General features: G+C 38.3%; 1 protein-coding gene across 1 annotated transcript; it reads left to right on the forward strand.

The window, feature by feature from the left end:
• Positions 1 to 230: 230 nt before the first annotated feature.
• LOC140235433 (uncharacterized) lies at positions 231 to 13,010 on the forward strand. The gene is made up of 5 exons (XM_072315460.1): positions 231 to 255; positions 2,364 to 2,413; positions 4,662 to 4,827; positions 8,192 to 8,317; positions 12,559 to 13,010. The coding sequence occupies exons 1-5, from the start codon at positions 231 to 233 to the stop codon at positions 12,612 to 12,614; spliced, it is 423 nt and encodes a 140-aa protein (XP_072171561.1). The 3' UTR covers positions 12,615 to 13,010.
• Positions 13,011 to 13,548: the final 538 nt, after the last annotated feature.

Here is a 13,548-nt window from a genome sequence, read left to right on the forward strand (position 1 = left end):
ACCGTCGTCGTATGAGAGAAGATCAATGCAGGGAGGGGAAATGTAAACATTTATACAGAACCTGTGTACAGTATTTGTTAGCGTGCCATCTCCAGTGATGTATGTACTCTTCCTATGAACGTGAGTTATTGTAACGACGACAAATAGGATTTTGTCATCTCCAGGAAAAGCTTAAGAGACAACGAACGTGAAAACGATTTTTGAAGACCATTGCCATTGTGATGACGAGAATGGAACTGGATATTAACGAGGCAGGTAAGAGAATTAAAAAGCAGATTCGGATATCTAACGACAGTCTAATACTCTACGATAGATATCTCATCAATAACATTGACAGATATTCCCTTTCTTATCAAATTTGTCTCAAAGTAATTATTTGTGAATTCATTAGCGCTTTAAAGCATTGTCATTATTAGAAACTGTAGAAAGAAACGGGTCATCATTTTCCATTCTAAGCATTATGTTGTTTTATATATGTATGAAAATTTTGTTGTGTTCATGAGGGAATTAGGCCAACATGCAAACTGTTTCAATACTTGTGGTTCAGGCATTTGTTTTTGTTTTTTAACCACTGCAACATTCGCAAATTTCATCTTCCCTCTCGCATTCCTCCCAATCTTGCTTCGGTTTCCATCCCGGGCACAATGATGACATGCATGGCGTCGCTTCACGACGCCGTGACAGCTAAGACAGTGATAATACACGTAATTGCTGATTAGTCCGCGGAGAGATTCCCTCCAAACCTGTCACGACATGGGGGGGGGGGGGGGAGGGGGAGGGGGGAGGGGGAGGGGAGGGAGGGGGATGTGCCCGTGTATACATCAACTCGCGTTTACCGCTCTCACAACGTGTCACGCATTGAAAAGGATCGTATAGTTTTGGTTGAGATGGGGATTCAGGTTTTAACTTTTTGCGAGGTAATTAGAAACCACTTATATGAAATATTAAAGAGCATACAATTTGTTCTAAAATGAATTGCATGTATATTTGATGAAAATCGGTTCTGAAATGGCTGAGATATCCAAAAACAAAGAGGTCTTTGTAAAGAGTGGGTCCCACCTTTGTTTGAGGACGACTTTGTTTTACTTTGTATTTTTTTTTTTTTGGTCTATATCTCGGTAATTTCAAAACCAATGTTCATCACATAAATGTTTGATTCTTTTTAGAACTGTATTCTCTTTTATATTTTAAATTAGGGGTTTCAGTTATCTTGAAAAAAAAAGTTAAAATCTGAATCCCCATCTCAACCGAATCTATATATCATTCCTTAAAGGTATAATTTACCTTTTGCAGATGAAACAAAAACCAAACATTAGTGATGCAAAATAGTTCTAAAATGTGAGTTAGGGATAGAAACAACCAATGTAAAAATTTGAACCAGTATAATCGATAGTTAATTATACAAAATGTGAACAATAGTTATAATGAAAATGTTTCCAGACTATACCGTCTACAGTTATGGTTTAATGAGGAAAATAGTAATAATTTTAGGTTTTAGACGTTTTGTGATACAACTGACCTACGCATATGCATCAAAAGTGATATCTTGAACATTTTTTTAAATCACTGCTCCCAAAGGTAAACAGAACCTTTAATGATACCATCAAAGTTATGACGATTCTCACGTCAGTGACAAAGGTGTGTAATCCTTTTATTATTGTGATATGATGGCAATACTTTGTTTGTTGTTTGATCGGTGTCGTTGTTTGTTTGCTTTTTTGTTTTGTTTTGTTTTGTTTTTTAGCCTGAGAACTGAGAACCTCCTTAAAGGGAAGACAAACCCAAAGAGCAATGTGGATTGAGTGAAAGCAGTAATATTAGTAGAACACATCAGTGAAAAATTGAGGAAAATCGGACAATCGATGCAAAAGTTATGAATTTTTAAAGTTTTGGTGTTGGAACCGCTGGGTAAGGAGACTACTAGAGGTTATGACGTATGAGTGGACTACAATATAAAGAAAATAAAAAGGGAATTCAATGAAAATTCATTTTTCATGAAAATTACATATTCCATCAACTTGATACTGACATATGTTAGGGGTAGCACTTATTTCCCCTGCTTTCTGAAAGCGGTTAGTCAAGAACTCTTTCATTTTGCTAGAAAAGTGAATTTTTGTGGAATTCCTTTTATATTTCCTTTATATTGTGGTCCTCTCATACGTCATAACCTCTAGTAGTCTCCTCATCCAGCGGTTCCAACACCAAAACTTTAAAAATTCATAACTTTTGCATCGATTGTCCGATTTTCCTCAATTTTTCACTGATGTGTTCTACTAATATTACTGCTTTCACTCAATCCACATTGCTCTTTGGGTTTGTCTTCCCTTTAAGCCCCAATTCTCTGTATCATTTCTCCATTTCAGCATTCACAGGCGATCTGCGGGGCATCATCTTCGCACTGGATGAAGGCCAGGTACAACCCAGCTATTTCCCGTGATTTAATATTATGAGCTCGTATAACAATAGTTGTGTTTTTTAATCAGTTTTAGTTTACGTAAAACATACATACTCTCGAAAAGGATTGCACGATAACAGTTTTATATACGAGTGTATATCATGTACAGCAAATGTTGTTCCCAACGACTAAAAGTTTGCTCGACATTGCAAGCGCTTGATACCGACAAACTGAAATGCATTATGACGACGAACATATGAAATTTATAGCTCGTTTCTTACTATACAGTTACTTTTTTTTTTTTTTGGGGGGGGGGGGGTTGATTGTATAGTAATTTGGCCACCTAGTCCATGTCTAAAACATTATATAAATATATTGCTTCGTTTACTTTCTGACACAAACAGAACACATGTACAGAGCAGTTTTATTTGTTTTTGTATGTATCTTGCTATATACTGTGCCTTGATACGTCAAGCGTAACTGCTTCATACTGACATGTTAAGCAAATGGAGGATGTGGTTCATTTTTTTAAAGATTTTGTCATCGAAACTGAAATTTAGGGTGATTAAAAAATGGCTTAGATCTCAACGATTCGTCATCAGTGCGACAGTCAAGTGTTCATGCTCGAGTGATTGAAGCGTCTCCGCTTCGTCGCCCGGGTGACGGGCGCGCGTATGATTTAATATCCAAGAGGCTGACATAAATTGAGAATATCAAGCAGAAAACACCCCCCCCCCCAAAAAAAAAAAAAAAACAAAAAAAAAAAAAACCAAGCATGAATTATCCGTTTTGGGTATGAAGCAGGGGAAAAGGGGAGTGGGGCGAATGAGAAACATGTATAGTCAAAGCAATGTATGTGATGTTAGCACGAAATAATAATCTAGTACGGTTGTGATTCTTGTCGAGGGATTTATGAGAGTGCGTCATTTCATGATTGAAAATTTAGCTATGCCTGCAAGATATTACAGTGGACTCCCGTTATAACGAGATCCTCGGGAACGGCAGTTTTCTTTCGTTATATCGAAATTTTGTTGTTTCCGAACAAATAAACAATAAAGATATATAGAGTGGATAATGTTGCGGCCGGAATTCTTACTTCGTTGTAACCGGAATTTTGTTATAACCGTGTTCGTTATAACGGGACTGCACTGTAGCTTCAAGTGAAATTACTCCATTGTTTCAGTTGGCGTCGAGTAAATCAAACCGATTATGAAAAGGTCTCTTCAGAATTGGACGTGAAAATAGAAAGTTATAGAATATGCAAAATGACAAATGTTTCTACAAAATATTGATATCATTCGAAGCCGACCATATGTGGGAATTGTCACTGTTGTCACTTTCCAACTTTCTCATTTCGCTTTGTTAAAAAGAATTCTATAAATATCATGTGTTGGCTCGATAAATTGTCAATTTCAATCGCCATAATCCGAAAATCATAATTACACCTATACAATATCATAGTTTTTATTTCAAAAGATGGGAAAAAAAGACATAATTTCTTACGAAGGTCTAGAGTGATTTTTGAGGCGATCACACCACAAAACCTTTTCAAATCTTCATGCAATATCCCTGCATGTGATTGTGACCAATACAAACGTTTCGTTCATCATCTCCTGGCTCTTGCATGTGACTGTGTGATGGTGGCATTAGATAAATCTACTTTGGGCTATATGTACACTGTAACTACTGGGAAATCTTAAACGTAGCGAATTCGGCGATACAGTGTAACTTATTTCTGAAACTATGCACCGTATCTAACATTCTTAGATGTGATGCTTACAGCATGGGGCTCCATGCTTACAGCAACGGGTGACTTTTGCTGCCCTTGCCTTACGTTCCTGCGTCTTAAAGGCATTATTTACCATTTGCAGATGAAACAAAACCCCAGCTTTTAATAGTGCTTCAAAATAGTTCTAAAATTTGAGTTAGGGATAGAAACAGCCTGTCCAGTATAAAATTTTAATCAGTGTAATATAATGTCAAACATGTTTGAATACACAAAATGTGAACTATACTTATAATATTTTTTAAAGAAAAAAAAAGTCTACAGTTATGGTTTATTGAGAAAAATTGTGATATCTCCTTATAATTTACGCTTTATTGCGAAATTTTATATGTTAAGATGTTTTGTGATACATCTGACCTACACATATGCATCAAATGTGATATCTCAAACATGTTTTTTTTTTTTTTTTTAAAATCACTGCTCCCAATTCTAAACAACACCTTTAACAATCATCAAACGTCATCATTGTACCCCCATCAGGATCCGCAAGCCAAGGACCACACTGGTACGACACCCTTGCACAAGGCGGCGGCCAACGGTCACGTCGAATGCTTGCAGCTTCTTGCCGAGAGAGGGGGTGATATCAACCAGCCTGATATAACGGGATCGACGTCACTACATGCTGCTGCTCGGAACGGACATATCAGTTAGTATACCATCAAAGTGCATTAGTATTCTCCTTTTTCTACTTCCTGTTTCCGCTTTGGGTCTATCTGTTCTCATTTTGGGCCATGAATATGTTACCTCTTAAAATTAGATTTGAACAAAAAGCCATAGTAAGGAAGGGAGAGAGAGTTTCCGATTTGTTACTGTGTTAAACGCCCTCAAAGTAAGCAATACTGCCACAAGCAGCAACATTTTGTGAATAATATTCAATCAACGCAACTTTTCAATTTCATAGCCATGTTTGTTTTACAGTTTTACTTTTTTGTTTTGTTATTCATACTCTTATTTTTTCCTAAATGTCAAAACGATCTTAATATTGACGAAGGCTTCTTTGCCGCTGTGAACACACATTGGACGTGGTATGTTATGTTATCTATGGCACTAATGGCAGGGAGGGGTGTAAACTGCTTGAGACCGAGGACCTTATGTAGACATAGTTGTTACTCGTAGTTCTATTGACATGTGACGGATGCTGTGAAATATTTCAATATTTCGATCATGTCAGTGACACTAGCAGACACGTAAGATACGTGAAATATACAGTATAGAATTTCGTTCATTTCGCTCAGCCATTGCTTATGGTCATGAGTGCCTGACAAGTTCACGGACTGCATGCTCTGTGCCTGATCCGTATCGAGTGCCCCTATTTTAGAAAGAAACAGTCACAGCTAGCTCCGTGAAGTCAAATGGCGCCATCTATTGGTCATGCTGCACATCGTCTGCAATGCGTGAGCAGGTTGCCAATGCAAGTCGAGATTTTTGAAGGAGAGACCTGACACAAAAAGATTAAAAAAAAAAAAAAATAGATAAAAAATAGCCAGCCAGAATAACAGGACAGTTGTCACGCGATTTGCTACAGCAGCGACGCACAACAAAGATAATAGGCCTACGCAAATGTCAGAGTCGGGATAACTAATGCCCTTTTTTTCGTGAGTATATTCGACCTTACAGCGCACTTCCCCTTATTAATTTGTATCACTCCCATGAGTGAATGTCTCGTTGAGCTGGTGCCAACAAAAAGTACACCTTACCAAACAACTCATGTTCGTTTTGCAGGTGCATACAGGACATTGCAACAATGAAACAGCAAAACCAATTCCCCTCCCTTGCCCAGTAAAATGTCAATAGCACCATCAGATATCACACGCAAGACGCAACGAGCTTGTCTGTAACTAAGGTGACTGTAATATAGGTTTTCCCATCCATTTTGCACTTTTGTCATTCAATTTCAAAGATTTATTATTCAATTTCGTCCCGAGAAGCAGGTGGAACGCAATCCTAACTTCAATTTCGTCAGTTGTCATTGTAATTCGTTTTTCGTCAAACATTTTCGAAGACATAGCATTCAAAATCGTCAGTTGTCATTCAAATTCGTCCCTCCCGCTGATGGATCGCAGAATGTGAAAATCAAATTCGTCTTTGTTCACACAATTTCATGAATTTTTCATTCAAATTAGTCAGATGTTGTCGATTTTTTATTTTGATGGTGAACCAACTTTAAGCCGAGATATTTTTACTTTCTCTCGTAAACTGTATCGTTACACATTATTCCCTAACCATTTGCTTTAACAGTACACAAAAAACAAGACAACCAACGAAAATGATTGAAGGATAAACGACAGTCAAAAGTCATAACCCAGGACAGTATGTCAGTGTCACATTTTGGACTTTAACTCGTATTAAAATGTTCAGGTTTTCGCATCATAGGCCTAATGCATGAAGCAAAGTTTAAATTTAAAGCAGCAAACATAATTATGTTATCCATTCTTTGACATTAAACAGGCGACAATTCTACACTTAAATTTTGTCTTTAATCATGTTTGCCTAGAAATTGTTTGTCAGTGTTTTCGTTTACGAGACGGTATACGTACACATGGTACATGTATGTTTGTTTCAGTGTGTACTCGGATTGCTTGTGTGTGTGTCTGTATCTGTGGTTCTGTGTGTGTATGTGTGTGTGTGTGTGGGGGGGGGGGGGCACTTAGGTGTATGTTAACTCCTGAATGTAAAATGTGAACGGTTACAGGAAAAAAATACATGAATGACTGGAAAATCACACCGGGTAGAGATATGAGACGAATATGAATGAAAAATTAACGAAAATGATTGACAAAAGACGGAATCGATCCTGCTGTTTTGAGTGCTGCGAGTGAGACTGACGAATTTGAACTGTAAATGACGAAAATGTATGCCAAATGACTAAATTGAATGGACTTTCTTGAAAATGAACGACGAAAGACGAATTTGAAAGTAAGATTGGCCTACTCTCGACATTCCGCGACGAAATTGAAGTAAAAATTTGTGAAATTGAATTAAAAAAAAGTTTGAAAATGAATGGGAAAACCTATATTAGTAGTTTTGGAAATGATGACACTACAACTGCCACAACTGCCTCAACTACCAATACCGATGAAGATAATGGTGATGATATTAATGAAAGTGAAAATGCTGATACTCTAAGTATACTAATTCCTACTTCTTCTACTTCTTCTTCTTCTTCTACTACTACTACTACTACTACTACTACTGCTACTACTACTACTACTTCTACCACTACTACGTACTTCTACTATTACCACTATTACTATACTACTACTACAACTAGTTCTACTACTGCTACTTCTACTTCTACTTCTACTATTACTACTACTAGGCCCTACATACTGTGGCATTTGTTCAGTTTTCGCCTTTAGAAAGTTTACGCGGGAAGAGGAGAAAACAATACTTAACTTATGTTCAGCCTATTAAACAATTTATTTCAACAAGGAAGAGAAGACTTAATGTCACAATAAGAAAAAAGGCATGAAAAAAAACCCCGAGGAAATGGGAGTCGGAGGGAGAAAAAAAAGAAACAATGTGGGAGCAGGAACAGGAAAGAAAGGAAAATGAAAAAGAAAGGAAATGAAAGGAAAAGAAGAGGAAAGAAAAGGGGTGGACAGGTAAGAAGGACGTGGGAGCCAAGGTTTGCTTTTACAAACATCTTTAGAAACATTTTCGCACCAGTGGACTGCGTCGGTACGGAATCTCATGGATTGGTCTCTAGGATAAAGGTTACAGTTGTGTGGAAGCTGATCGGCCATCGTCAGGTTTGAATGAACCGCACGAGGGCGTGCGACGAAGGCCGTTGTCCCCATGTGACATGGGTGCAGTTGACCAACGTCTGTCTTGAAACCTTCCGATTTAATTTTCTTGCGTTTTCAGTTCTATTTCCTTTCGTTATATTACGCTATGACGCACGGAATGTTTTCAAAATCACAAGAAAAAAGAGAGAAAGAGAAACCCCAACCGGAGAAATGTTTAATCTTCTTTCCATGTCTGTCTGGGTTTTGATATTGATACTCCAGAAGCGGTCAAGTGGCTGGTGAATAACGGGTCGGACATCAGGGCCAGGTCTCGGAAGGGGAACACGGCGGAGGATGTGGCCAAGGCGCACGGGCAGTTCGAGGTCTCCGGATTCCTGCGAGAGTGGGGTGAGAGAGGAGGAACAAGAGTCGAATATCGCTGCGTCATCACCGAGCATTTAACCCATCAAGCCCCAAAAGCCACATTTTTGTGGTTTGATGTTCTAAAAAAAAGAAGAATCTTATACTGTATTTTTGTAATATCAGTTGTAGTGTTTTATAAGATAGAGAACAAATTTTCTCTTTCATTTTAGGTGTTTGCTCGTGCTTGTTTATTTTCTTTTGGTTGCAAAATTTTCAAAAGCATCTTAATTCCTTGAATCTGCAAACGATCCTTTAATCGGCAACATGTTGTGTGGAAGATTAAAGATCATGCTTCTTTCTTAAATTGGCAACTATTTGCAGATTAAACGAATTTAACCTGTCCCATCTAATCTTGCTGTAATGTAGGATACATATAGTAAAATCCAGAGTTGCCAATTTAGTGAAGCCAATACCTTCTTCAGCGAAATCCCTTGGACTTCATGGTTTGAAGGGATGGTATATTGTTGGTTGAGGTGGGAGATTCAGATTTTTACCTTTTTGCGAGATAATTATAAACTTGAGGTGTGAGTTTTCTACAATTTGTCCCTCTCTACAAATGAAATTGTAAGATCGCAGTTAAAATTATTGATCAGCGGTTGCGATCTTACAATGTTATTTGTAGAGGGAGACAAATTGAAGAAAACGTACACCTTAGCCTTCACCCCTCTGCAATAAAGTTTTGCTTTCATTTAGGAACTTCTTATGACATTATGTAAGAGCATACAATTCTAAGAAAATTTCAAATACATATTATTTGATGAAAACTGGTTTTGAGATGGCTGAGATATGAAAACAAGAGACCCGCGGGTCTAGCGCTCACCTGAGTATCGCAAGTTCACTTTTCACGCAGTCACTAATCTAAATTATTCACAGCTCTACCAAAATTTGACCAGGCATTCTCAAGTAGAAGATGAAAATGTACAATAAGGGCCCATTTTTTTTAAAGATTCCTTAATTATTGGGGATTGGGGCCCCCTGGGGCCCTCTGGGTGGGGCATGGTGCCCATTTTGATAAATTTAGATCCTGACCCCCTAGGGATGCTACCTGCCAAGTTTGACGAAAATCCATCGTGAGGTTTTCAGGAAGAAGATGAAAATGTACAATTCAGGCCCCCATTTGGACCTTCCCAACCCCTGCCCCCAAGAGGGGCACCCCTGGATTTCCTATGAACAAACTCAAAACTACAGTCATTAATGTACTCACTCATAGTATTTTCTTAGCTCTATAACTTCTGATTCTAGAGAAGATTTTTAAAGATTCCTTCATTTTGGGGTTTTGGGCCCCCTGGGGGCCCCCTGGGTGGGGCACGGTGCCCATTTTAACAAATTGAGATCCTAATCCCTTAGGGATGCTACCTGCCAAGTTTGGTGAAAATGGGTCATGGGGTTCTAAAGAAGAAGATAAAAATGTACAATTTAGGCCCCATTAGGACCCCTCCTCACCCCCCTCACCTGGGTCCCAAGGGGGGCACCCCTGATTCTGCCATGAACAAACTTGAAACTACAGTCATCAATGTACTAACTCATAGTATTAACTTAGCTCCATCACTTCTGGTTCTAGAGAAGAAAATTTTTAAAGATTCCTTAATTTTGGGGGGTTTTGCCCCCCTGGGGGCCCCCTGGGTGGGGCATGGTGTCCATTTTAACAAATTGAGTTCCTAACCCCCTAGGGATGCTACCTGCCAAGTTTGGTGAAAATGGGTCATGGGGTTCTCAAGAAGAAGATGAAAATGTACAATTTAGGCCCCATTAGAACCCCTCCCCACCCCCTCCCCTGGGTCCCCAGGGGGGCACCCCTGATCCTGCCATGAACAAACTTGAAACTACAGTCATCAATGTACTAACTCATAGTATTAACTTAGCTCTATCACTTCTGGTTCTAGAGAAGAAGATTTTTATAGATTCCTTAATTTTGGGGGGTTTGGGCCCCCTGGGGGCCCCCTGGGTGGGGCATGGTGCCCATTTTAACAAATTGAGTTCCTAACCCCCTAGGGATGCTACCTGCCAAGTTTGATGAAAATCGGTCCTGGGGTTTTCAAGAAGAAGATGAAAATGTAAAAAGTTTACGCACGACGCACGACGCACGACGGACGCCGGACGAAGGGCGATCGCAATAGCTCACTTGAGCCTTTGGCTCAGGTGAGCTAAAAAGTAAAACAGAGTAGTCCTAATAAAAGGTGGGTCCCATCTTCTATCAGGACCTCTTTGTTTTTTTGATATCTCAGCCATTTCAAAACCAATTTTCATCAAGCAAATTTTGGATTCCTCTTAAAGTAATTGTATGTTCTTTCATATTATGTCGTAAGAGGTTTCCAATTATATCGCAAAAAGTTAAAATCTTAATCCCCACCTCAACCAAAACTATATATACCATCCCTTCAATGTACATCACAATGTTGATTGATAATGTGGAATGTTGATGTAATATAATATAGTAGTATACTCCACAACAACACTACACTCACTGCAGTGAACTGAACACGGATGTGAACAACCACCTCAGCGGTATGCACAGTGGTGAACAAAATTATTGATATGAGTTATCTGAATTATTTTGATCAGCTTAGTCATTCTTATAAGTAATTTCTGTGACAAGGAAAGAGACTTTGAGAAGACCCTATAAGTATTGTTTTGTCTCTCCCAAAACTTTCTAAGTTTACTTTACTTTCGACGATAGTTTTGATATGATTTAGATAGATGTATGTCTAGATTTGGAATGTCTAAAACTCGCGTGACGATGGGTAATGCAGGAAGTGTTCTGACATAAGCTGACCTTGGTACTTTTTTTTTTGTATCGTTATATCGTTGCTCGTTGCCACCAAAATATTGGTATAAAGCAAACAACTCCAACAAGTTTAACAAAAAAGTCATTAGAAATCTTTATCCTGTATCACTTGCATTTTTTGTTTCTTCTTCTGCTTTTTTCTACTTTTTTTTCCTACTTAACACAACATCTACCATCAGTACCTGTTACCTTCCATCTCTTTTATTCCGAACAAACCAACTTTTTTTTTTGTGTCATCATCACATTTTGATACTCTTGTTAATGTTTGCACTCTTTGAACGCCATTCGTGATATCTTTGCTATGAAATATGAATTGTATACTTCCGCTCCGAACGTTGGCAGGATGTCATCAATATTCAGCTTAAGTCATTTTTCCGTCCATAAAATCCGTGAGGTAAACGTCCCAAGCACGATGTGTTATTTCGTGCAGTGGATGGAAATGGATTGGAAAAATATTTTCTCTGTGCAGAGATAGCCAGAGGTCAATCCTTGGTCAGTGATCAAGACCAATGAGCTTCATCAAAATGTGAATGAAAAGCGATATTCGTCTGGTGTTGTTTGGTATCGGTTTCGTTTTCTTTAGAAATACGCTCTCTTCTTCCTCCGCTAAATAGTTAAACTTTCTGTTGTTCTATTTCTTCCTTTCTTTCTTTCTGTTGTTCTATCTATCGAAATGCAGAGTAAAACGAAAATAAGTTCAATCAATTGATCAATACATTAACCAATATATCAATCAACCAATCAATCAATCAATCAATCAATCAATCAATCAATCAATCAATCAATCAATCATTTATTTATCCATTCATTCATTTGATCAATTAGTCAGTTAGACACCAATCAGTCAATCGGTCAGTCAGTCAATCATTTGATTAATCAGTCAATTCATTGACCGATCAATCAGTCAATCTGCAATCAATCAAACAATCAATCAATCAATCAATCAATCAACCAGTCAATCAATCTTCATCTTGCTTCTCGTCTTCTGCTTCGTATTTCTCTTCTTACCCCTCGTCTCCTTCCCGTGTTTCCTGATTCGGTATCAGGCTTTGTAGACGTACGGAAAGACACAGATTAGTGGTCTGCAAATAACGCCCCCATTGTTCCTCCGTCTCGCTTTAAGAGAAACAATCGCAATGTGTGCTACACAGGCGCCTCCTAAATATTATCTCATAATTTCTCCTGTTTGTTGTCCTTTTCAGCTTTAAAAATGTGTGCTTATATATCACCTCAGAGTCTGTCATTATGTCATGCCAAACCAATAACACCATCATACGACCTTGTATCTAGTTGTCCGTCAAGTGTGGCTGTCTGGTTGCAGTGACACACATATATTTCCTCTTCTTTTTTTTCATTGGTGATAGTTTCATTCATTTCATTTTGTTTTGGTCTGAACTTGTTTCTCAGTGTTCTCCCCCTCTCTCTCTCTTTCTTTCAACAGGCCGTGAAAAATTTGACTGGGAAATCGACAGCGGAACGTTTGCCGGTAGATCCTGAGATCTAACAAATTGGATCGTCTGCGCAATTATTGTGTGATGAACTTCTGACGGGGTGATTAAAAAAAAAGGAGAAGAAGAAGAAAAACCCAGAAAAACAGGCGTTGGCGATGAACCAATATCAATCAGTCACACCTTGATTGTCCTTAACTTGCCTGAGAATGTGCGAACGATACTTATCTCGTGAACAATAGCGAGGGGGGACTCATCCCTTACACTCAGAACAAATGGGAACTTCGGATGGTCAGTGAACTGTGCGAGTCGCCACCTCTCTTGCGGAGTCAACCTCCTGTCGCATATGCGGTGTAAACTCCTTTCCTTTTGTCCATCTATTTTTTTTTTCGTGAGTGGTAATACTTAGTTTGCTCAACTCTTGTTTTCATATTTCCAACGATACCTTGCCTTGTCATTTCAACTTTTTTTTTTTGACGCGTTCATCTGGCATCATAACACCCAATTTCTCTTTAACTCTACTGAAAGTTATTAGTGGAAAAGTGAGCAAAGAAAATGGGATGTCAGTTTTGTTTGACTTTTTTTTTTCCTCCCCCACCTGTTAACTTTGCCAAGTAAACTCGCTTCTGGTAATTATGAACCGGAAAGGTGAGAGTGAGGTCTCGCAATTCCAAACAAAGCTTGACAGGAAAAGTGAAAATGGTTACATGTATGTCAGAATTCTACGTATACCTGAAAATCCGTGTGGTATTCATTCCTTATTACCGCATGATCTTTCAAAGGACTGTACTTTATGTATCCATTATGTCCTTTTATATATATATATTTTGTCTTTCTACTCTTAAGTAGACCCTTTATCCTAAAAAGGTAGCATAGGTGATGTTTTTGAAATATATAACTCAAGAAAACAGGATACATATCAAACAGCAACAAACAAAAAGGAGTGACATATGAGAATTTTTTTCTGTTTCCTTCATTTGAAA

This window comes from Diadema setosum, chromosome 11, assembly GCF_964275005.1.
Source record: "Diadema setosum chromosome 11, eeDiaSeto1, whole genome shotgun sequence".
Taxonomy (NCBI): Eukaryota; Metazoa; Echinodermata; class Echinoidea; order Diadematoida; family Diadematidae; genus Diadema; species Diadema setosum.

Excerpts from the sequence above, each read along its gene's own strand:
- LOC140235433 (XM_072315460.1), top strand. The coding sequence starts at position 231 with ATGGAACTGGATATTAACGAGGCAG. Across the intron at positions 2,414-4,661 it reads TCGCACTGGATGAAGGCCAG|GATCCGCAAGCCAAGGACCA; the intron begins GTACAACCCAGC and ends TACCCCCATCAG. Across the intron at positions 8,318-12,558 it reads CGGATTCCTGCGAGAGTGGG|GCCGTGAAAAATTTGACTGG; the intron begins GTGAGAGAGGAG and ends TTCTTTCAACAG.